Below are 25,780 nucleotides of genomic sequence, written 5' to 3'. Positions count from 1 at the left end.
AAAAGCTTTTAAACCAAAGGATTTAAAATTTCGTTTCATCAAGCATCAATATTTCTTTGAACTTTTTAGATGTTGAAATGATAATTGATTAAGGAACTTTGAATAATCTCTGTACCGCTGCACTGCACACATTTTTATCCTAGGACTTGTAAAATTAGAGATCTTTTGAAAAGATGACGTTGCAACCATACAATAGCACTAATTGCGCTATTCAATAGATACTCGTTGGAATGTACGAAATACTGTGCATCATTGCCGTCTTATGCTGAAAGTAAGAAGTGAAATGTCCTATCTTTACGTACTAAAGAGAACGGCTACGCCAAAAGCTTATCTTTTCTGATTTTCGTTATAAGTAAAGCGCTCCCAAAAGACGTCATTTCACTCTTAAACGGGTATGCTTTATTGAGTATGATCCTAGGTAAACACGAAATAATAATATAATAGAAGGTTGAAGCGCCTCAATTTCGCCGACGTTGTCGACCACGTTGCCGTCCTGCAGCTTAAGGTCCCTAATATTTTGAATAGAGTGATTTTCATATGATCGTGAAAGAATAGGCAAACTAATAGTTAGTAGTAGACTCTAAACCAATGATTTTCTTTTGTTCTTTATCAACTATTACAAACTAAATGGTCTATTTTCTTTCACGGTCATGTGAAAATCATTCTACTACACGCCGTATGTGAAGACAATGCAGGTTTACAATACAATACAATACAATTTTATTTGGCACCTTATACTAATAGTACATGAGTGTTTGATTCCAAATATATTATAGGTATATATATATATACTATGTATTAGATAATTTTCTTAATTCATTTTCACGTATCAGCATACATTGATGAATGTATGCTGATATGGCTCTTTGTAGAGACGCTGATTTTGAATTGATTAAGAACATAAAACGACTGTCAGCGCTCATATTGTTGAAATTAATGCTGGTGTTTTTTTCTATGAACTCTCTTAAGTCGTTTCTATGAGAGTTATATAGTGGACACCAAACTAGAAAGTGTTTTTCGTTTTCTACTCCCGACTTACACACTGGGCAAATCCTTTCATCGTAAATGAGATAAGGCCTCTTATACCTCCCCGTTTCTACTTCAAGCTTATGGTTACTAATTCTTAATTTTGTAAGCGCCACTCTGTGCTTAATATTGGTGACTTGACTTAAATATTCTTCAAAGTTATAATCCGTTTTGAACTGACGAAAGACTCTGAGTTTATTTTTATGTCTGTCGTCTTTCCTTTCATCATTGTGGAGATTACTCCATAAAATTTGCCTCTCAATGTCATATATTCTTTGGGTTATTATTTTTCCATATTCATACCATCTTGGAGAAAGTTCATTTTGTTTCATCCAAATTATCCCCAATCCGAGTTGTTCTAAAGTAGTTTTAATTTTTATGCTCCAAAAGGCTTTTTTAGTTTCATTTTTAATATCTTGGTTCGAGGTTTATATGATGGACCGTTCATTTTTTATCAGGGAGGGGGGGGGGGGGGGGGGAGGGGGGCATAGTATCGATTTCTAAATGTGAATAATCCCGTTCTGTTCTCCCAAAGAATGTCTGAGTGACAAGTGTTAGTATTTTTTCTTTATATTTAGTCCCCGTTTCGTTTTCATTTACGATAAATAGATAACGGGCCGAAACATCATCGCTTTTGAAGCGATATAGGCTTGTTTATGTAATTTCCCGAATTGGATATGATTCCTGAATAAATATTGGCTTTGATGAATGAAATATTGATAATAATTAATACTATATAACAGGATATATGATAACAAGAAATTTCTAAGAGAGGCTTTAATAACCCGTAAAAAAACGTCAGGGCCGTAGACACCGGTACGGTTAGTCCGGTTTCAACCGGACCAACTTTTGGGGAAAAAATATAAGAAAAATAAAAAATATATATATAAGAAAAATAATAAAAAAATATAAGAAAAACTGAAAACCCTCGAAAACCGGACCAATCAGAAATTTGTGGCTATGGTCCTGAACGTGAAACAGCTGTAGATCAAGTGTTGTTTATAAAACGAGAGATCGTGTTTTATCGACATTTAACAAACTCATCATAATAATTCATGCACGAGAAAAACACAATAGAAATCATAACTGTGAAGAGTTTTATAATTCTGATACAGAATCATGTTCATTTGTATAAAATTAAATTTGGATTTTCTTGGGCAGAATCACTTTTATCTTGAAATTTTAGTGAAACGCAAACGAACTAACCTAGACATTTGTTAAGCAATATCAATATTCGTGTCTGTGTTGTATACGATATGTCGGCTACGCCTCGAGTACTAGTTTGTATATTGGATACAACATGGCCACTCATACTGTAGATTACTTATCAAACGTCTAGGTTAGTTCCTTTGTGTTTCGCTAAAATTTTTAAGATAAAAGTGAATCTGACCAAGAAAATCCATCTTAAAGTTTATGCAAATGAACAGGATTCTGTATCTGATTTACAAGACTCTTCAGGGTCGTGATTTCTGTTGTGTTTTTCTCATGTTATTAGTGGCTTTAATAAATATTACATAAAGATACGAGCCGATAGGCGATACCCGTAAAACAGCTGTATAGATTAAGAATTTTTCAAATACAAAGTAACTCCCTACGGATTTGTGTCTCCTTATGTCAAGAAAGGCACTTCTTCGCTTGAAAAGCAATTTTGTTTTTTTCTCTGAAGTGATTTTGCGTTCTGCAGTTACCCTTACATTTTGAGTTCACTGTCAAAGAAAATTTGACCGATTTAACTGAAATTTTGAGAAAGTCATATTGGATGTTGCTCTTCAAAAGATTTTCTCCGATTTTTGATTTTTTGCTTATTTCCAAAGTTATCGTGGATTTTGGCTCGGATACATCTGATATAGCAGCGTCATAACTTTAGGAGCGTATAAAAAAGCAACGGGGCAACTAACCAAAGATAGGAGACACACTTTTGACAAGTGATGTCTTGCGTTCTTGGAAAGGTAATAAGCATTGGTTTCCGATCATTAACGGCTGTCATCGAACTACGCGAAGATGCCAAGGTGAAAATTTGAATAATTCGCTCTAACTTAAAAGGATAAATTTATTTTACAAAAACTAAAAAAGGAATAGCTTCTACATTTATTCAGCTTTCAGAAAATGTATACTTTGTTGAGGTTTCGATTAAAAGGTTTTAAAGAGTTGAATGCACACTGGTCGCTAGGGGTACTCTGATACCTTAATGGATCGCCAAATTCGCATGTCTCTTGAGAATAACTAAACTGTAACTTGCACAATGTTATGCCTACGAAATATCATTTTTTGGTCTAAATTGACGAAGTTCTCTAGCAAATGGTTTATTCAGATTAAATATTAAAAATAAGTATGCGTCTTCTAAGCCGTTTATAAAACTCGAGCCCATGTTTTATCGACTATAACGATACTCGCCTATCGGCTCGTATTTTTATATGCCGATAAAAAACGATCTCTCGTTTTATAAACAATACGTATTGCAAAGTAAATTGGCATTTGGCTCAGTAATCGCCAAGATGAGTAGATTCAAGGAACCTTAAAGTAGAATTCATCAGGCCTTTATGCTACAAAGTGGGCTATAATTCATTTTCGAAAATTGCTCAGTTCCCGTAAAATTAAAATACGTATCATTGCTACTAAACAAGATCATTCAAGTTTGAAATTCCCGGGCAAAGAGTCCTTTCAAGCTCTAGGTAAAAGTCTAGAGGAGATCAATGCGGACTCCTTAAACTTTTGGCTGAGTTAAATTTCCATTCATTTCGTGTTGAATTTTTTTTTTAGTTTTTTTTTTTTTTAAGGGAAGGTCGGATCTCTAATGAATAAAAGATTAGTGTTTTATGAGATTTAAAACTATTCAGTAATGTTTGACTCTAGTAATTCATCAGTATTTTCAAATCCCATAACACACTAATCTTTATTCATCAGGGATTTTGTCAGCCCCGATCTCCCCTGAAAAAAATCAAAGCCGCCCCTGACTTTAATTTTCTTGTTTTTTGTTTTTGTTTTTAAATCGATACATAAAAACGCTGTCACGTGTTCTTATCCATTGCCATGATTGCATTGCTACGCTAATGAATATTTATTTATGAATTTTCTAATATAGGTTATAAGATAAAGTTACGGTTTCATTTGCATGTGTCTAATATTAAAAAAATTATATTAGAAGCGGGAATTAAAAATCCATTTAGGCATGATGTAAATGATTGTATGGGATCCCTGTGATAATTAGAATGATCCATTAGTGACTATTTAAAAACCTCGAATCATATATCAAATTTCAAATTACAAAACAACCTACAATATCGTCGATCAAATCAACAGCTCAAATCATAGCTTAAGGTATATTTCACCCCGGCCTGCTTTCAATCTGACCTCTAGCTCAGCTTGTAGAGCATCAGTAGTACAATTCCGAAGGTCGTGGGTTCGATTCCCAGCGAGGTCGGAAATTAATTTTTCCGAATTTAATTCCAAGGGCTTTCGCCCGGAATAACCTCGTTCCCAAGCACTATAATTTATCTATATTTCTATATCTTGTTGTATTTCATAAGTGCTACGCGGTCCACATATTCTCACCTTAAGGTATTAGAATACGTTTACGACCACACTATGCGCGCAAACTGAAATAGCGCGCTTGTTTTATAGTATAACACAAACAAAGTATACATTTTCTGAAAGCTGAATAAACATAGCTTATGAAGAAATCTTCAAAATACGATTTTTCAAATTGTTGTTTACGTTATTGTCCTCGAAGCGAAATTTGACCATGCCTCAGTAAAAACGTTAACAGACACGTACATTTTAAGCTATGTTTGCGGGAAATCTCTTTACATACTCAGGAGATAATAAACTCAAAAAGGGTGTTCCAGATTTTTGATATCTGTTTTATATCTCTCGCTATTTTTGATCAAAGTTTGACGATTGCTTTTGGAGTGTTGTTTAGAGTAAAAAGCGTCATAACTTGTTTCGAGCAAATCGTCATTTTTCGTATCCTAATACATTAATCGAACGCCTCTCGGCAGTAGTACGGGACAGTTATGTGAGTATACCTGATTCCTTTATTAATTAATCTGAGAAACATTAGAATATTTACGTCTTTGTTCGAATAGTAACCTTATAAGCCCGAAAACGTCGCATCATGATTTAAGTACATTTGATTGTTACATAAGTACATCATTGTTTTACGCTAAATAGAGTAGCACATCGGAATTGGATTTAATTATTGTGGAATCATGTTGATTTTTTAGTTTTCGATAGTAACTCGTGATTGTAACTAATTGTGTTCCAGTTTACGCCAAGTATAAGCAATAAATCCTCGTCGTATAAAGATCTATCGATTGTTTGTACTAGCAGTAATCTAACCCCGTGTATGGAACCCCTCGAACTCAGCGGCCAGCCGCTACACATGAGTCTTCAGGCATGTCTTAAAATTCAAAAGGTATAAAATAATAAAGTTATGACGGCCTTTCTGATTAAAATGGACAAAGTAGTACTTTTCGAAAGCCATTGATACAGCGCCTCATCAGTGAAAGACTTGTCATGATGAATAAAATAGCAAAGCCTGCCCTACAACCGTTCCTGAGTATGTTTAACAGTGATAGTGTCGGATTGCACGTTCATTGCATCCAGAACGCCAGCATACAAATTTACTTTCTTTGCAAAAACTGTAAAAGAGCATTCCTTATTTGTCCTAAACATTCCACGTGTATGTGGTAGTAAAGAAGGAGCCAAAATGTCACATACTAAAAGACCACATGTAATGGCAAACGCTTATTCGTTTGTTAACATCTTTATTGGGAAGCCTAATCGTGCTTAGCAAAACCAAAGATTGAAAAAAACTGTTCCCTCCCCCCCCCCCCCCCCCCTCTCCCGTCGAACGAAGTTAGTTTCCAGTTAGCGTTCCAGTTAGCGCTGCCGTTCGCCGGTACTTCCATCCAAGAATAATTTATATCTATGGCTACAGTTAAAATACAAGTGGAATGTTTGGAATCAATCAATAAAAATGGGTGTGACAATCATACAAAATTGGGCATGGCTGTCATAAGAAAACTCTGGCCTGTTCCATAGTTATCGGTGATTTTCGTACGGCTATCTCAACATGTCATGCGATGATGACTTATATGCATAATATATTATTATGGTAAAGTTATATTGGGTCGTAGGATAGTAGAGTACAAACACTAAAAGTGTCAACACTTTGCACTATTTAGTAGTAAATAGTGCTAATTAAACAATAGAAAACAATAGGATTAGCATAATTTAGCAGTATTTAGTGGTATTTATGCTACACCCTCATAGTATTTGTACTCTATAGTGAATATTCGTACTATTGTATTAATGCTAGGTGGACTTACGAAAACCTTTTAATTTTATTAGTCTTCACTAGAGCTATGAAAATGGCTGTGGACGAACCAAAAGAACACATTCTCGACAAAATTGGAAGTTTTGGACTATATCAGCTACGATTATTTGGTATCATGAACTATGCAATATTTTTCTTTGTGATGGTGTTCCTGGTGATGACATTCAGTACAGCTGAACCTCCGTGGAAGTGTAAAGCAAACTCTACTTCATGCACCTTAAATGGAACCTTTAAAGCTGGCGATAAAGACTATGAACATCGTTGCAGTATTCCACGTAAAGACTGGGAATTCGCTGTGGAGGGAAATTTTGATTCCATTGTCACAGAGGTACGTCGTTAGTGATACTGTAAGTCGTTTTCTTGTATTTTGCTTTTGCTTTTAACCAGCCTTAAAAAGTGAACTGCGTCAAGCGAAAATGGCCATCTTATGTTGGCATAATGTTTTTTCCGTTTCAGACCACGTGTCATTCACTTTGCTATCATTTTTTCGGTGTGGCTTTGCAACTCAATGACAGCCAGAATAGTAGTTAATCATCATCGCTATTTCTTTTCGGTTCATCATCTGATTTTTGTCCCCTAGATTATGCTTTGAAATAAGTGGTGCCTTTTAGGGCTAAAAACCATTAGTTGTCACGACCACCTGGACAAGATTATTCGATATATGAAATACCATTTTCTCCCTTAGTACATATATTTATGTTTTTCACTCTCTTTAGTGGGATTTGGTTTGTGAAAGAGGAGAACAAGCCAGCTTGGTTAATTCCCTTACGTTTCTGTTCGGAATCGTCGGTGTATTGGCAACCAGCATTCTTGGGGACAAGTACGGAAGGAAAAATATGGTATTTTTCACTTATTTCTTCCTTTGCACTTGTGGGCTGTTGTCGGCGTTTGCTCAAACGTATTGGGTATTTGCACTCTTCAGATGCCTTGTGGGATTAGGAATGGGTAAGAACAAGTAGGATAAAGAGGCAAATCTATTTAAAAAACGCTCCTCACTAGACAATATTCCATTGTGTAGCCTATAAGGCAAAACAGACGTCATACTAGGCTGATAGGCTAGGTGGACGATTTTGTGTACTCAAACCAACATGGCTACCGCGTGAAAACGGCCCATAAAAGGGCAAGTGATGTGACCTTCACTTGATGTGATTGATCAATTTGTTGTCTTTTGTACGATTGTAAGCTTGTAAGCTAAGGATAAAGGCAAGATTAGATATGTTCTTAAGAATCCAGTGTCAACTTTGTGACACTATAGCATACATGTTTTTCAGCTATTATATACACATTGAGACATACTCAATGGAAAGCCATATCTCGTAAATTAGCCTGCGTTGAACCCGAAATTTTCTTTGGACTTTACGAAGGAGTTTCCACGCCCTAGTCGGTTTTAAATGCGGTGTGGTTCAACATAGGGCTGCCCACAAGTTGCTTCAAGAAGTCCAAAAAGTTGCTCATAATTTCCCAAAACATTGCTCAAAAAAATCAAATACTAGATATATTTTCTAGGCATTTGTCGCCAATTTCTTTCGCGGTTCATCATCTTTGTCCGCCATTTTGTGTTCATTTTACGACCGCTGACCACCTGAATCGTATTACAAATTACCACCGGAAGAGACCACTGCTTCACAAACGTGTAGTCAAACACTGTACGGCCTATAGACCAAATGCAAAACTCGCACCGATGTGAGGCTTAAGTTGTGAACAAAGGGGTCTGACGTGATTCAAAGCAATCTGGCGTGATTAGAAAAGTTCTTTCACAACTTAAGTCTCACATTGGTGCAAGTTTTGCATTTGGCCTATTGTCAAACAGTATTTGAATTATTGGAGCTGGGAAAAAAAAAAAGGGCCTGTTAATTGGTTTGAACTCGTGTAAAAGTTGAAAAAAGAACAAAAGTTGCTCGAAAGCCTCGTATTTGGACAAGTTGCCCAAATTAAAGTTGCTGAGCAAGTCCCTATTTCAACAACACCGTTCACGTTGGCCTACGCGCCTCGCCTCTCAACAAACATAGAAAGATATGCTGGCTTGGAGAAGTATCAAACTTCTGCTACCGGGATTCACATGAATGCCTCAGTATGCATATAATAAACTAAAATCACGATGGAAAGTGATTGAAATATTTTTATTTGCTTGTTTTGCGTCAAAAGTCTCATGATAGATATTGTGCGCGCGCACTTAATTCAATGAAGTAATTATAATTTCTAGATATTTCATTATTTGCAGGGATTATACCTAGCTCTTTTACTCTGGTAATGGAATATGTCGGCGCTCGACATCGCAGCATGGTTGGAACGGCGTATTGGACGTCATGGGAGATTTCCTTGTGTGTGTTAGCGTTGCTAGGATACCTTTTACAAAGTTGGCGTCTTCTTACTATTATCGCAAGTGCTCCCGGGATGTTGTTTATTCTGTTTTGGTGGTAAGTGAAAAAATCTTGTTCAATAGGCCTTTCCCGATTTCTACTGAGTGACCACGAAAGAATTAATGTCGCATAAAATACATTAAAATGTATGTTAACATCAAGAACATCAAGTGCCGCAGCCTAGGCTTGGAGCCTGGTTGGAGCCAAGCAAACTCGGCTCGCAAAGGTATATTAAAACTGGATCTCAATAGACACTTCTCAAAACTTTCGTGGATGCGACAAAATTCTGAATATCATATAATTTGTTTCAAATATGCAATGTTGAAAACCATTTCTATACAAAAGGTATACTCCGGAATCTCTTCGTTGGTTCTTGGTGAAAGGCAGGATTGATGAGGCCAAGAAGACATTGAAAACTGCTGCACGAGTCAACAAAAAAGTCCTCTTGGATGATGACATGACCCTACTTGCAGTGAACGAGGACAGAGGGAATCTTGGTGAGAAAGAGAGACTTGGAGATATAAGGGATCTGTTTGCATCTCGTTCAAAGGCGCACATAATTTTATTTTCTTGGTATTGCTGGTAAGTACACATAGTGAAGTCCACAGTCGACTAGTTAAAGTTAAAGAGCTTAAGAGATCTGTTCCATAATCGCCGGAGACTTATCATGATCTCTTACAGATTGAGAACTGCGCCCCGTGCTACGATTGTTTTTTTTTTCTCCATAACCATGCACAATCCATTAACCAATTGTTTTCCATTTTCAAGGTTTGTCAATGGTTTAGTATTTTATGGCATTACACTGAGTGCACCAACTGTTGGTGGCAACATGTACTTGAACTTTTTTCTGCAAGCTGTGTGTGAAGCACTTGCGATAATAGTGGGAATACCTGCATTAAATAGGTAAGTAGAACCCATGGCCAAGTCCAACCCATTTTTTTTCTAAGAGCATGTAGCATGGTGCTTACAATACTCTCCGAATAGACCATTTTCGAGTTCCAAAGTACCACTGGTATTCCTTGATTACAGAATCAATTACTCAGGCTTAGCCTCATATCAGTGTCTAAAGATTAAAAAATAGCAACAGTAAAGTAAAGAATGTACGAGTTCCACAATACAAAAAATGAAATTCCACTGACCGTCACTGGAACACATGAGTCTAACTCTGAGAAACAAAGAACTCGAAACTAAAGTATTCACTTGAGTAACACTCCAAGTAAAGATTATACTGGACAAAATGCAAAAACGTTTTTGACACACCCATACCAAATTCGATCTGGAAACACTGTCGCTCAATGAATTCAAGAATGGTATGTTATTGTACGTGTGAAGGATTTCGCTTAAAGCCATGGAATTATGTCGGCCAAGCAATGAAACGCACTCTTTTGAGTTGTGTTATAAAACTCTTACGGCTGGAGCCTATCATTTTGATGTTTGTACCACAAAGACTCAAATATTGTTGTTAATTTTCAACCATCACCATATAAGCAAAATGACGTATTACATTAAACAGTAGATGCACTTTTTTGGTTTGATGTTTTAGGTTTGGGCGAAAGAAGACGGTTATTTTCGGGCTGTGGATGGCTGGTGTTTTCATGTTTTCTGCTGCACTTTTGTCTTATTATGACGATGGTAGTGAAGGTATGTAGCATTACATCTATCATCATCGCCATCATCATCATCATTATCATCGCCATCACCACCATCACCATCACCATCACCATCACCATCACCATCACCGCCGCCACCACCACCACCATTATCATCTCATCATCATCATCATCATCGTCATCATCATATCAACATCATACTTCATCATCATCATCATCATCATCATCATCATCATCATACTTCTTTCAATAAGCGACCATACATTTGGAATATCTGCACGTTTTTAACGCTAACTACAGTCACTACATTATAAAACTGCCTGGTTGAAACAACCAAAAAACATTGGTTAAATTTATGCAACTGAGACAACCAGTTTTAAAATGGTTGAAATATTGGTTGTTATGAACGATTTACTTTAGGTTACAACCACCATTTTGTTATTATAAAAAAAATTACTTGGGATTATAACAGCCAAAGTATATTGGCTATTATTACCAATATTTTTAAGGTCAAGGCATTGCAACTGAGGCAACCAGTTTTTTAGGTTACTTCCTGTTAATCTTTCATTCAAATTGGGTTCCCTGTGACTTCCGTATCGGAAGCTCCGCTTTTAGGCAGTGCCTAAATATATATTAGTTTTCGCCCAAAAGTTAAGGTATGGAATGAGTTTGAATGTTTTTGTTTATTACCCGTAGTTTAAAAAACGGGTTTTCGCAATAAAATAAAATCAAAACGGCAGAAATATATATAGAGAGAAAGAGCTAACTATAGTGTTGAAAAAATTCTACTCGTTCAGCAAAAAGCAAGTCACCTTGCAAGCTAACTGTCGAGCAGTTTTAGAGAAACGAATTCGGCTATTTAACAAACTTTTGATCCTAATCTGTCAATCCAGTCTTGCGTAAATAAAACCCCCACACTATATACCATTTAAAGAAGATAGCGATGAACGTTTTCAAGCTACATGAGGTAATTGAACTCTGATATACTTCAAATTGAAAGAAATTTGCCGTTTTTTTTTAATCATTTTTAATTTTGTCGTGCCAGCTTGAGTTGAAAAAACGTTTTTTGATTTCGACTTGATTTTAGATGGCTTGACTACTACGTCACTTTCGTCCGTACGTCCGTGTACACAACACAGGAATCCCGCTTGATTATAAAGCAAAACTACGTTAAGAAGAAGAAGAACTTTATTTGTACCCATTATTACATTTTTTTGTTCTAATTTGATACATTATTTTATGTTGAACAGATTGAGGGGTACCAACTTCCAAAAATAACTAAAAAGCTAAAAATTCTTGGAAGTCGGTTTACATATTCTTAATTAAAAGTCATTACATTTAGGGTCGGGATTTCTGCTATTTACAATTATAATAATGAGCACAATAATAACATAATAATAACACACTAATAATAACAATAATAACATAATAATAACACACCGTATAAACACATAGGCAAAAAAGTCAATATGATTGAAAAAGTGACAAAAAAGACATAAAAACTATGCAAATACACACCCAGCACACAGGAGCATCATCAGTCTTTACAGTATATTTAAGTTAATTTGTAAAAGCATTAAAACTTGATCTTAATATTTAGAAATTAAATCAATTTTCAGCTTTTTCTTAAATTGATAAAGAGACAATTTCTTAAATGATTCATCAATAGAATTCCAGATTTTAGGTCCTTGAAATCGTGTGTTAAATATTCCATAATTAGTTCTAGCCTTGGGTAAATAAAAAGACTTTTTTGTTGCTGCTCTTGTGTTATATCCATGCACCTTATCAATAATAGTAAAAAATGATTCAAAGGTACAGGGTAATAACTTGTTATTAAATTTGTACATGAAAGTTGATATTTTGAAAATTACAAGATCAAAGATTTTAATGAAATTTAATTGTTTAAATATAGGCTTGAATGCTCATCAAATGAAGAAAATGTAATAATACGCACAACTTTCTTTTGTAATAAATATAAAGGTTTTAATGTAGTTTGATAGGTATTTTCCCATGCTATTATACCATACATTAAGAAAGGGTAAATTAAAGCATAATACAAATTATTAAAAATCCTTGAATTCACATAGTAACGAAGTTTTGATAATAGACCAATACTGCGTTTGATTTTTTTGGCAATATATTCTACTTGTGGTTTCCAACCTAGATTTGAGTCAATGTAAATTCCTAAATATTTAATGCAATTTCTTTGTTTAATAGTATTGTTATTAATGGTTAGATGGAAATGGTGTGTGATTTTTCTTTGGGGTGCATGGAAAAGAACAAAGTTGGATTTTTCTATGTTGAGTGATAATTTATTGGCACAGAGCCAAATGTGAACATTACTAATTTCTGAGTTAATATGAGATTCTAATGTTTTGATGTCTCTATGTCTATAAAAAAGGTTAGCATCATCAGCAAACAGATGGAATTCAAAGAGATTGGAGCAAAGGTGAAAATCATTTACATAGAGTAGGAAAAGCGAAGGACCAAGGACAGATCCTTGAGGCACTCCACATGTTATATCCAGTGGGTTTGAAGTAACATCATTAACAACAGTAGTTTGATTACGATTACTAAGATAAGATGTGAACCAGCTTTTAGCCACTCCTCTTACACCATAGCGTTCTAATTTGCTAATTAAAATTCTGTGGTCAACCGTATCAAAGGCTTTACTAAAATCCAGAAAGATTCCACAGGAAATGTCATGCTCATCAACTTCTTTTTGAATTTTATCAACAATGCTAAGAATAGCATGATCAGTTGAATGCTTTGCACGGAATCCAAACTGTTTGCTGGAAAGAATTTCATTTTTGTCTAAGAATTTTAATAACCTGTTGTACATAAGTTTTTCCAGAAGTCGATTGAATACAGAAAGTAATGATATTGGTCGATAATTGTTGAGGGAAAGGTGTGAGCCTTTCTTATGAACTGGTATAACACTAGCTGACTTAAGAAAGTCTGATACTATACCAGCTGAAAACGATGCATTAAACAAGATCTCAAGAGGCTTTGCCAAAACATTTTAAAGTAACTTTAGTAACCTGGTTGGTATGCTGAAAGGACCTGTTGCCTTTGAATTGAATTTTATTTCTTTCCTGGACAGTTGTCTTATTGGTACATGCCTATCAACTATTTCAGATACTCTATTGTGAAAACAACTGAACATTTCAGATGGATCAAGCTCGGGAGGAAATGCTGACAGCCAATTTATTGATGAAATTTCATCGATCAATGCAGACTTGTTTAGTTTAGAATAATTTCTTTTATGAACATTTCCCCTAGATCCTAGATTTTAAATGCACAGGCTTGTCAAAAATAATAAAATTAGGTAAATGATCTGTGAGATCATATACTATATTGCCACTTATGATATTATGTTCTATGGAATTGAAGAAAATATTGTCAATAAGTGTTGCAGAGTGGCTAGTGATTCTTGTCGGTTGCAAAATTTGTGGCTGGAAGAAGAAAGAGCCAAGTGTATTAATGAAATTCTCTGAATCTACATGTAAGTCTATTTTCAATAAATCAATATTAAAGTCTCCCATTATTAGGCAAAGTTTATTCTCTTGGTGTATCTTTTCAACTGTGGAATTCAAATAGTCCAAACATTTATCAGTATTGTTGTTTGGATGTCTATATATAATTCCACACAATAGATTTGATTGATTCTTAGAGTGAATTTCAATCCAGAGAGCTTCAAACTCAGGCTCTGATAGGGATATTTCTGAACGGATACTAAAATCTAGTCCATCTTTTATATAGAAAGCTACACCACCAGCATTCAAATGACTTGGTTGGGAAACAAATTCATATCCGTCTATATCAGTATTAGACAGAGGATCCTTATCAAATTTTAATTTAGTTTCAGAAAGACCAATTAGAGAAAATGAGAATTTTAAATCAAAAAGCATTTGTACAAGATTATCACAATTGGCAGCCAAACTTCTAATATTGCAATGAAGTGCAGTGAATGTTTTGTAATTTGATACTCGGAAATGGACATAAAACATTGCTTTGGGACAAATTATAGACCATCAACAGATTTTAAAAAATTTCCAGGTAGTCAATTATGGACCAAGAAATATTCTTCAAGAATTCAAGTGTGTTTTTTAGCAATCGCGTTTTTTTACGAGAAGTTTCTTTCGACGAATCGACAAATCAAAGACTTTTTAACAAAATTTTTGATATTTTTATAAATAAGCTTAAATCATTTTAATGCTGAATGAAATGTAAAAAGGAGAGCATATTACAACGAATATTTGCCCTTTAGAACTCTATAAATGTTGAAGAATTCGGTTTTTTAAAATCAACTATCGTATGCTTTTCCAGCGTTCAAGACAAAGCAGCCTCCTTCATCTCCTATCGCGCAGTCCTATCGACAAACAAAGAAGACCTTCATAATTGTCCGCCATTTTAAAATTCTATATATGGGACTTATTCGCATGCGCAGTACATTAAAATGTGTGCGCATAGGCGTAGGCGCTAAAAAGAGCAAATGTTCACAAATGTATGGAAAAAGTTTGATCTTTTTCTCTTGAAAAATTCACCCAACCGCTTGCCACGCATTTAACGCATTTTTTCCCGATGTTTCCCTACAGGCTTCCTTGCTGGTAAAATCTTGTCGGCTATTGTTTTGGGCAAGTTGTTTATCACCCTTTCTTTCAATAGTGTTTGTGTTCATTCTTCGGAATTTTTTCCAACAGTTATCAGGTATGTCGTAGTAGAATAGCATAGAACAATAAATACCTGACAAGGGAATTGCATGTTCAATTTCACGAGAGAAAAACATCGCACGAACAGGGAAGCAAGAATTAGTGCGATAAGTCGGTTTTCCGAGAGCTTCCGACTCAAACAATGGATCTTACTTGACTTCCATAGATATAAGGAAGTAGAATAGGTTATAGATATAGAAAAGGTTGAACATTGAGTTATTTATACCTCGAGGTTCATGATTTATGGGCGCAGGCCCCGTAAATCCGCCCATGATCTTGTTAATTATTACTCCTAATGATTGTTGATCACCCGAGAGCTTAGGAGAAACTAGAATTGACAATTGTTATACCTGCAAACCCAGGTATTAATAAATTCTCGAATGATATTGTTTTCAATAGAAATACTGCCATGGGATTTTTGGAGGCTGCATCTAACATCGGTTCTGCCTGCTCCTCATACGTCGTCTACTCGGTAAGTTTATATTAACCGTTTTGTCAAATGCACAATAATGTTAACTATGATAGCACATGGAATGCCCTGCAACGAGTGAGAAATTGTCTAAATGAATGAAAACCGGAGTACCTGAAATCTAATGCTAATGAGTGATATCCGATGGTTGATTTCATTTAGCTACAAATATGGCAAGGCAGGGGGGGGGGGGGGGGGGCGTCTCTCGGCAAATTATTTTGGCTGGAACAGTGTTGTTTCCATTCGAGACTTTACGTTCCAGTATCTGATTTTCAAAACGGTGCCGAGTTAGAAGACGGGTACTATGACGGATAAAAAGATCAAATTATTCTTATTAAGACAATTAATTATGTCTTGATTTATCAATCAACACAAATTTTAGAAGTTGTAGAATATGTTTTAGGAGTTATTCCACTGATACCTTGGGGAAAGGGTATGGTTTTAGGACCTGAAAATTAGAAAGATAGTGGAATGTCGTGTATAGTTTCGAATTGACGTCGAGCTTCGATGTCTAATTTAAAGAAGAAGAACATCAAAAATCAACCCCAAAATAGAAGGTTTCATAAAGACGATATCGAGCACTGTACATGTTGTTTTTCAAGGAAACTGCCTTTTGAAATTCCATATATTTTTCTTCAAAGCTCGTTACCAGCAGGTTGTGTCCAAAAAACATGCGTTAAAGAAGCAGCAGTAAGGCGGACTCGCGGTCAATGTCAAAGATTTACGGGTTTTACAGGCGGTTTAAGGAAGGCGCCGGCAGCGGGAATAAGCCGCGCGATAAGTCCTTACTGCTGCTGTGTTGGGTACCGCAAACGGAGGTTAAAATATTCCTTAGATATAGATGGACACCATCACGAGCATTCGTAACAAAACTGTGCGCCGACTGAGAACTCAGGTGTTGGATCGCCTGGATGCTGACTTTGCCTTCACAACATTTATGGAGGGAGATACGGACGAGACGATGACAGAAGAAAGGGCTGAAAGAATAATTAACTTAATACCCGAAGGTAACTACCGGTTGGAGCTAACGTTCATAAAGTATTTAGACGGCGAGTGGATGATAGAAAAGGGGCGCAATCCTATCAGGGCGTCTGGTAAGAAGGACCTGTTTGTCTTAAACGAAAACACACGCCCGGGAGCATTGGTAGGAATAGACATGTTGTTCTACGAGGTTGCTTACCCGGTTACCGTAGTCATTTACGGTGCGTACGAGATAAAGACGCCAGACGTTAAGAAGTTGAAACCGATGCGACATCCCGGTAACTGCGTAGGGAAGTTAGTAAGAGAGTTCTTTGAAGACTCCTCTCGGGGCGGTAAACTGACTTTAAAGAGAAGAGAAGCCATCAGGAAATGGGAAAAAGATACTAATAGGACCGGAGGGTCGATAGATAACATCAAGAAGTTAGAAACGGCGCTGGAGAGGCGAATCCATGTGAAAGATATTACCGACGGCTTCATTTACTCCGGGACGCATAAGTACGGCGGCCGTGGTGCGCCTATCGTAATTTACCAACACAACGGGCATGCGTGGCGAGAACTTAGATTCCCACGAAAAAAAGAAACCAAGGTCTACAAGGAGTCGCCACTTGCAGATTTAATCCACGAGAACTCCGTTTGGCTAATGGATTCAGAAGGAAGTCAGTTTATGACGCAAGACGGTACTCTTTACCGCCCCGAAGTTGAACACCAGCGCATCCAAAGCGCGTGCGAGACCTTAGGAGAAGACTTCTCAGACGAAGTGCTTAGCTCCCGTAGTTTGGACTTTCTGGCTGCCAAGAAAAGAAACGGCTGGAAACCCACGCCGGCAGAGTTCAAAGACGTAGCCAAAGCATGCGTAGAACACGGCCACGGAGGCCTATGGAACATGGAGTACGACGAAGACGAATACGTGTCGCTGGATATGAAACATTGCTATCCTGCCAGTTTCAAAGGCCTCGGCGATTGTAAGGAATATTACGACCGTTACGGACATCCGGACTCCCAGTTCTTCCGCGTGGCTTTAGATGGTAAGTACGATGCGCCAGCTACAGGATTCGTTAGATTGACCAGTTGGAAATTTGCAAAGAACTTGCATCCAATAATCTACGCGTGGTATGGAAAGCACTTGCAGGAGAAGGAATGGATACCCATACCGCTGTTGAAGTTCTTCGAAGAGCGTAAGCTGCTTACCTACGCGGCGCATGAAGCCATACTTTGTCATAGCGCCTTTACACAATGGCTCCCAGAGCACAACCCCACAGCGCGAATTGTTATAGGTAAATTCACACAGGGCGCTAAAGAAGGAGAAAAACATATGCAGCGACGCCTGATAACAGACGAAGGAGAGTTAAGCTTCCTTATTAAGCGCGCCCATGAACAAGGAACAATGGTGTCTGTGGAGAAATGGGACTACTTCATAGAAGGTCAGAAAGAACAGAAATGGAATGCATTGTGTTACTACCAAGACCATCGACCGCAATATTACCACCTGCGTGCGAGTATGTTAGCATATGCGCATATTAACCTTCTCGCGATGCTGCTGCGGTTCGACAAAGAGGACATCCCGCGCGTAGCCACGGATTCCCTATACGTGAAACCGCACGTCTTAGAAAAGATGCAAGAATTCTACACCGACGATGAATTAGCAGAAAGTGGCCAATGGCGCGTCAAAGACGAAGAAATAAAAGCCTGGAGAGAACGCGTAGAATATCACGGAGAAAATACTTGGGGCGTCGTAATGCCCACAATGAGGCCCATGCCAACCGTAAAGGACCCCATTTCCTACCAACGCTTCTCTTACCTTTACGGTACGGGAGGCAGCGGTAAGACTACGCGTGTGTTAGAACTCTTTCCGGCCTTAAAGGTGCTAACGCCAACGCATCGTTTGGAAAGAGAACTCTGCGAAATGGGCCACGACGCGCAGACCTACCACAGCTTCTTTCGTTGGAATGGCCAAAAGTGGGTACCAGAAGCCATCCACGACATACCTCCGGTGATACTTTGGGATGAGATTTGCACCGTACCTTTGGAAATCCTCAAAGAATTCGTAGAGTTCCTCCGTGGAAAGTGTCAAGTAATATTCGCCGGAGATCCCTGCCAGCCTCCTCCAATAGCCGGAGAGATGCCCCACGAATGGCTAAAGGGGTTCGTAGACCATGCGGAGGAAATTAACACCGACTACCGCAGCAAGGATCAAGTAAGAAACCTGAAAGCGGAATTAAGGGGCCTTAGTGACGCCGAGCAATGCAAAACACTGCGCAAACGCGTACGAGCGAAGAAATACGAGGACTTCCTTTACACATGGCATCCAAAGGATCTGGTGCTGAGCAGCAAACGCGCAGCACAGTCTCGCATACAGAAAGACTTACTCAATATACACCGAGAGCGCTTCCCTACGCATCCCGTACCTGTTTGTTATAAACCCCACGACACCCGCATGCAAAAAAGAGACGTCTGGGTACCTGGTACCGACATCCAACTGCAGAACGCAGTAACGCATGATAAAGCCTGGGTACCCATAGAAAAGGTGGAAAAAATAACCTCCCATCCAGACTGGCGCTTGGGTTATTGCATGACAGTCCACAGCGCGCAAGGGCTTACCATAAAAGAAACCTTATGGATCATAGACCAGCGGCTGTGTTGGAGCAACCTTATCTACACCGCCGTAAGCCGCGTAGAATATGCCAAACAGTTGAAAAGAAGCTGGGGTCCGCAACTGCGTTACGATAAAACGCCAGAGGACATAGCCAAAGAGAACATTGCTAAGAAACTCCTTCGCTACAAGCGGCACGACGAAGAAAAAGATATGACGTTCGACCTATGCGTGGACGACGTCTATAAGAAAGGGGCAAGGTGTGCCAAATGTAACATACCTCTACTATGGAGGTTTGACCCAAATGACGATCAGCAGTTCTCCGTGGATCGTATAAATAACAAACGCGGGCATTGCAGAGGCAACGTAAGACTGACATGCCTAGAGTGTAATCGGGCGCGTGGAGCAGCACTACTCTGAGTCTTTGGGGACTATGAGCAGCTCTTCCATGACAAATCCACGACTCGGGCCATTTAGGTAATACAACACGGGTTGCCCTTCCTTGGTGACGGACTTTGAAATCTCATAGGTTTCCAAAGACCAGTTAGGATCCGTGGCTCTCTTACTGCCACCTTCGAGTTCCCCCGGCTGATAGAGGTATCTGACCACTATGTCGCGGGGTAGCTTTTTTTCCTTCAGTCCGACCGCCCTCGAACTTCTGACGTAGGACTTGTGTTCCACGTGTTTCTTCTTCATAGCATCCTTGGGTTTCATTCCCGTAGTCCTGGCCGCCTCGTTGTTCAAAGCCGCGACGACCCGGGGGAGCCTCTGGGTCCATTCCCTGTTGCGTTTGGAGGGATCTTCCAACTCTTTCCAATACTGGTATCCAAAGAGACGCTCAGCCAGGGTTTTATTGAATCTTTCGACGATGCTCTGACCCCTGTGGTACTCAGCTTCGGCTCTTCTAATTTTAGTGCTGTGGTCTTTCAGGGTCTTAGTAACCACGCCCATGAACTCCGTCCCCGCATCCACTTGCAGCAGCTTAGGCCATTTCAAGACGCGCTTATAAATCCTACCTAGGGCTTCTGCGACTTCCCCAGAATCCTTGCTGGTTATGGGTTCGGCGTCCTTGTATCTGCTTGCGATATCAACTACGGTCAAAGCGTACCTATAGGTCTTTCTTCTCACCTTGTCGTGCGGTAAGAAAAGCAAATCCGCCTGATGAACTTCATTAGGGGCATTTACGGTAAAGCTGGGCCTGGGAATGTACTTCGGCACGGGAAGATAAACCTGCCAGAGGGTTTGTTTTCTTAGCCAGTTCTTAGCCGTTTCTTCTGATACCCTGGCCGCGGTCGCGAGTTTCTTGATGGCCGACGCTCCTTTCCAATAACCTTCAGGTCCATAGTAAATCCTCTTGAGTTTGTCCTCTACGCGGCCCATTATATGAATAGAATCGCGCTTCGCTTGATTCAAGCGAAGGATAGGACGAGATTGATATTGCGTCCATTGAAATCCACCGTCTTTCCGTCCACTTTGATGGTGATGTTTATGCTTTCTACCAAATTAGACAAGTCATAACTCAAAGAAATGGGAGTGTATTCTTCTGAGTCAAATGGATTACCTTTGGGCAGAAACTTGGACATAAGAGAAGACTTTTCTCCATTGTTGTAACTATGGACTAAATCGCAATAGACTTCGTAAGAGGATGCGACTTTCCATTTCACAGGTATGGCTGTGTTGGTAATCGTCTTGCCTGAAGCACATAATAAAGATCCCAATGGGTCAGACTTTCCAAAAGTCATTGAATAATTTGACATATTATGTTTGAGGGTCATTTCGTGCGGCAATCCTGTGGTGAGAGTATAACCGTGTTTTGCTAATTCCTTGGCCAGTGTGATTGGTGTATAATGTCCATCGGGCAGCAATACGCCTTGATAATTGCCGCCGCCTTTATGCTCAGTGATCAAGGCATTGACTAAATTATACCAAGAATTGTACAAAGAGCAACTAACCAGCCTAACCTTATGGGCTTTAATGGGGGGATTCAAATAAGTGGTAAAGTTATTTTTATCGCTTTCCAAAAAGACGATCATATATTTCAGGAAACACAGTTTCCTTCGTTAGAGCAGATACGCCAAAGCTACGCCTCCGGCCAGCCCTGCGACTCCTACGAAGACCAACTCATTGTCTTTTTGTTTCTTAGAAGGCTGATAGTAATTCTTAAACTGAGGCTTTCTTAACCCCGTTAATGCCGCGGGGTGTGCCTGTGCATAAAGTTTAAAGGCGTAGTCGGTGTTTTCGAAGTTCTTATCCGCCTGCATTTTGTCTTGGTAGTTCTTATCCAACCAATCCCTGTAAGCTTGTCTTTTTTCATTCCAAGCCGCCACGTCTCGCTGATATTTCTCCAGCGCTAAATCATGCCTTTTCCTTTCGGCGGCCAAATCTCCGCTGCGATCACCTCTAACTAATCTATCTAAATACTGACCACCATAATTAGCTCCAGTGAATGCTAAGGCTGCAATAACTCCACCTGCGACCACGCTAGCCATTATATATTAGAAAATCACAGGGATTTTCACGAGTTATGTCGTTGGCAGGTACTTTTCCTTCCGTAGGTAATCCTTTAGCATGATAGCCCCGCCAACGGCAGCGGTCATCTTAGCGAAATTAGCGAAGCTCTTGCTTGGGTCTTCAGTAAAGTCTTCTTTGAGCACTTTCTTACCAACCCAACCAATACCCGCAACGATGGAAGTAATGATAGCTGCTTCTTCAACAGTTTTCAATAACGCGGTTGACATTATATTACAGAGCGAGAAGGTTATTACTCCATTTCAGGGATCTTACTTTTTCTAACCTCCACAGGTGCGCGATATGTTGGGGCCTCCCACTTTACTTTTGGCTTCGTTGCCCGCCATTGTAAGTAGAGGCTGCCTGCTGCTATAGCGACTCCTAACGCGCCGATGACGTATCCCGGATTAATAAAGGATTCCTCTTCCTCCACCTTTTCTTCCTTTTTGGCTTTGTTCTTCCTGTTCATCTCCGCGAGCTTCTTTCCCGCGGCAACTCTGCCCGGAGATTTAGCCTTGGTAATCTTGGTATCTTCTACGGGTGGTTGTTCTTCGGTGCCACTCATCTTATATTAAGGGACTTGAAGGACTTGACAAGTAACTTGGTTACGACTTGAGAACGACTTAATAATGACCTGACTAAGTACTTGAGGATGACTTAACTAAGTACTTGAGGCGACTTGATCAGGTACTTGAGGATGACTTAACTAAGTACTTGAGGCGACTTGATCAGGTACCTCAGCAAGTGCCGCCTGGAAGACCTTTTCGACTTCTCTGTCCTTCTTGAAGTCCTTCCAAGATGTTCCGAAGGAACCTAGTACCTCCTTCAAGTCGACATGCTGAGCTACGTGAAGTGCCGCAGAGGCGACTGCCATTAACTTACCGCACTTCAAAGACAACCACCCACAGGTTATCTTAAGTTCTTGGGCGATGACATAGTCCTCGCTAATGTCCTTCCGCAGTTGCTCCACGTCGTCTATGGGCAGCGCAAGTCCAAGGAGTTTGGTGGCAAGTCGGATGGCTGAGTCTGCTACGGCGTCCGTGGTCTTACTTGCAAGGGCGGCCTCGTACCTCTTATGGAACTTTTTGACTTCCTCTTCTGACAACTTATTAACTTGCTCATGGGTAAGTTCCTTGCCTATCATTTCTTTGCACTTCCCAGATGACACAAGGATGTTAAGTTGTTCCTTGAGGTTACTTTCATCTAACTGCGTGGGGACTTCATCTAAGAGCTGCTCAATGTCCATATACATTAACGTCATAAGGAAACCTCAAAGAGAAAATCATTTTGGAATGTTGGTGCGTTTTTAAATGCCGCATGTATTCGTGCAACTGTTCCTTGGATATCTCGCCGCCGTAGTTGCTTAAGATGGTTTCCAGGTCAGACTTACTTGGAGTATAAAATACGACCAGGGAGCCTATGTTTTCCCTAAAGGGCTTAGAGACGCTGGTGAGCTGCTGCGAGAGCAACCAAACGCTAATATTGTCGTGTCTGCCGCTAAAGGCAAGCTTCACCAACTCCGAAGTGCGTCTTTTTACGTCGTCCCCGCAGGCAATGTCATCCAGTATGAGGAGTGTCTGTGTATCTTTAGGGAATTGCTTGTGCCAAAACTTCAAATGGCTGGATAACTCGTTAGGGTCTAAGATATCTACGAAGAAGTCGTCGTCTTTCACTCCTATGCCCGTCCAGGTGCGGTTATTCACGTAGGTGGGGCAAAGCAGCACGATGTAGTCGAAGCGGTATCTAAAGGGTCCTAATAGCTGCTCCACGATGAATTGGGTCTTTCCGCAGCCGGTGGGTCCTACTATCAGAGCGTTACAAGGAATATGGTTCGGATCCATTATATATACGATGGACCCAGTGGACGCAGTAAGAAGGATTGCCACCGACGCAAAAGATAAAAGAGACACCATAGAAATGCAAAGGGAGGAGATAGACCGGTTAAAAGAGCGCGTGCAGGAATTGTACGATGAAATGTGCGGTCTGAAGCGTGCAGAACGGTTTGGTGCGCTTTTGACGATGGTGGGCTGGGCGAAAGATTCCGTTAAGGACTTCATGCGGTATCCCTTATAAGGGTTAATAAATTCTTATTATATAATGAAGTGTAAGGATTGCGACAGGGAGTTCAGTAGCAAACAGGCTTTGCAGTATCACCAAAAAAAGAAGATATGTTTTAAAGAGGTGGATAACGTCACCACCTGTGGCACTTGCAGCCGGCAGTTTAGCAGTAAACAGGCGCTGCGATATCACGTGGAAGGAAGGGTGTGTTTGAAGTCTAAGGAAAGACGATGTGCTGATTGCAATCGGCTCTTTAGCACGCCCCAAATGTTGCAATACCACCAAGAAAATAGGGTGTGTTTAAAGGATGTGTGTGCGCGCTGCGATGAAGATCTCACGGACGCATGGCATCAACATAGATGTCGTGGTAATTATGATTTGGATGTCGTATGCGAGGAGCATGGTGATATCGCTGCGAGATGTTGCCCAGCGGAAACCATAAGGAAGTTAACTCTTCGTAAGAAAGAAATAGACCAACGCTTTACGGAGTTCGACCGCGCCGAAGGTACGCGCTGGGAGAACGCAGAGTATTGGAGTGCGCCCTGTGACGCGTGTGGCGGCTTAAGGAAAGGAGATGATCATATCTGGCAGTGCTTGTGCCCGCAGCATCATCCCCGCGGTTTTAAGGAGTACTTGGATCGGTTTGATGATTGGCATGCTCAAAACATGGAGGCAAGGAAAAGGCGTCCTTAGTTTGCGCAAAGAGTCTCAAAACACACTCTTATATTTATTAATATTCTTTGATTGTTTATTAAGAAGAAAAGAAGAAACATTAATAAATATAAGGACCCCTTTTGTAGAAGGTATGCAGAACTCAATAAGAAAAGAAGAAACATTAATAAATATAAGGACCCCTCTTAAAGGTATATGCTAGCCTACGCAGCCGCCTTCTTTGGAGGATTCCTAATCGCCCTTTCAATATATGGACTGTATTACTTGCGAACTACCTGCCGACTGCATTACGCCACCGATACCCAAACCGCGTTAAAAAATACACCTGCCTTCATTGCGACAGGGTATTCTCCGAAGGATCCTTTGTGGGGCATTGGTGCTCCGCGGATCCTAAAGCGCAGCGGGCGCTTAACTACAAAGAGGAGATGGAGTGACTCTTCTTTCAATGTCAAACTTCCATCGGCCATTTACCTTACCATAGCTGCGTAAGTGGGTGAATTCCTCGCCCTGAATTACGTACCGCACGCAATCCGGCGCCCAAAGGGAATATTCCTTGCCTTCTAAGTCTTTGAGGACTAACCGTAAACGGTCGATGTCTTCAAAGACGACGTAATTTTTTATTTCGTATGCTTTACCGTGGACAAGATCACGCCAGTGAGTCAAGCTGAGCTTCATTATACCTATGGAATATCTTTAGGTGCGTTTTCAAAGTGGCGTAGGACTTAAACCGCTTTACACAGCCCTTACAGGGAATACGAATACCATCCGCGTAATCCATCAGGGCACGGCAGATGATGTCGTAATCGTTGCTAACCATCGTTAGGTAACCATTTACGTCAAGCTGTGAGATTTTCTTAGATTGCTTCGCGGATAAGACACCGTTTCCTTTTGGGGTTTTCAACTCAATACACAACCCACGGTATTTCTTATGCGCATTTAGGATCAAAAGGTCGGGTTGACCGGCTTGGTAGCCTTTTCGCCAGCAGGTTATTCGCTTGCTGTCTGAATCTTGAAGTTCGCCAAGACCCGGCGCTATGATGAAATCGGGGTAAAACCTACGTGTGTAGTCGACGACCTTCGCGTGTAGGTCGGCTTCATTTTCGATCTTGAATACTAACTTGTTTGGGCCGCCAAACCGCCTTTCTATTGCATATTTACCCGTTTTCCTTAGCGCGGGTAGGACTTCCTCAAAGACCCAATCACGAAACTCCACAGCTTTGGGTAGTTTGGAGCTAAATATCAGTTCGTACAAACCAGGTTCGGATATAAACACGGCATTTGGTTGCGTAGTAAAGGAGCGGTGATTCGCAGCCCCTTGTAGATCAACCCATTTTTTCTGGTATTTCTCAGATACGTGTGCTCTAATTGCATCTCTAGGGCGCTCATAACCCAACGCCAAGGCCACCTCCTTTGCTTTGAAGTACAAAGTTTCGCCTTGCACTATGCATTGCAGTTT

General features: G+C 39.8%; 1 protein-coding gene across 1 annotated transcript in view; it reads left to right on the top strand.

The window, feature by feature from the left end:
* Positions 1-25,780, top strand: part of LOC116300622 (organic cation transporter-like protein) — a 33,639-nt gene that overhangs the window by 147 nt on the left and 7,712 nt on the right. The window contains exons 2-9 of the mRNA XM_089034059.1: positions 6,379-6,692; positions 7,081-7,309; positions 8,586-8,781; positions 9,070-9,306; positions 9,493-9,627; positions 10,268-10,365; positions 14,933-15,044; positions 15,446-15,518. Of these exons, the coding sequence (XP_088890185.1) occupies positions 6,393-6,692; positions 7,081-7,309; positions 8,586-8,781; positions 9,070-9,306; positions 9,493-9,627; positions 10,268-10,365; positions 14,933-15,044; positions 15,446-15,518 (1,380 nt within the window). The 5' untranslated portion in view covers positions 6,379-6,392. The remainder of the gene's footprint in view (positions 1-6,378; positions 6,693-7,080; positions 7,310-8,585; positions 8,782-9,069; positions 9,307-9,492; positions 9,628-10,267; positions 10,366-14,932; positions 15,045-15,445; positions 15,519-25,780) is intronic.

The sequence above is a fragment of the Actinia tenebrosa genome, unplaced genomic scaffold, assembly GCF_029948245.1.
Source record: "Actinia tenebrosa isolate PJP-AT-01 unplaced genomic scaffold, QUT_ActTen_1.0 PGA_scaffold2__45_contigs__length_23673736, whole genome shotgun sequence".
Taxonomy (NCBI): Eukaryota; Metazoa; Cnidaria; class Anthozoa; order Actiniaria; family Actiniidae; genus Actinia; species Actinia tenebrosa.
The sequence above is the reverse complement of the archived record's forward strand: the minus strand, read 5'-3'. Positions and strand labels throughout refer to the sequence as shown.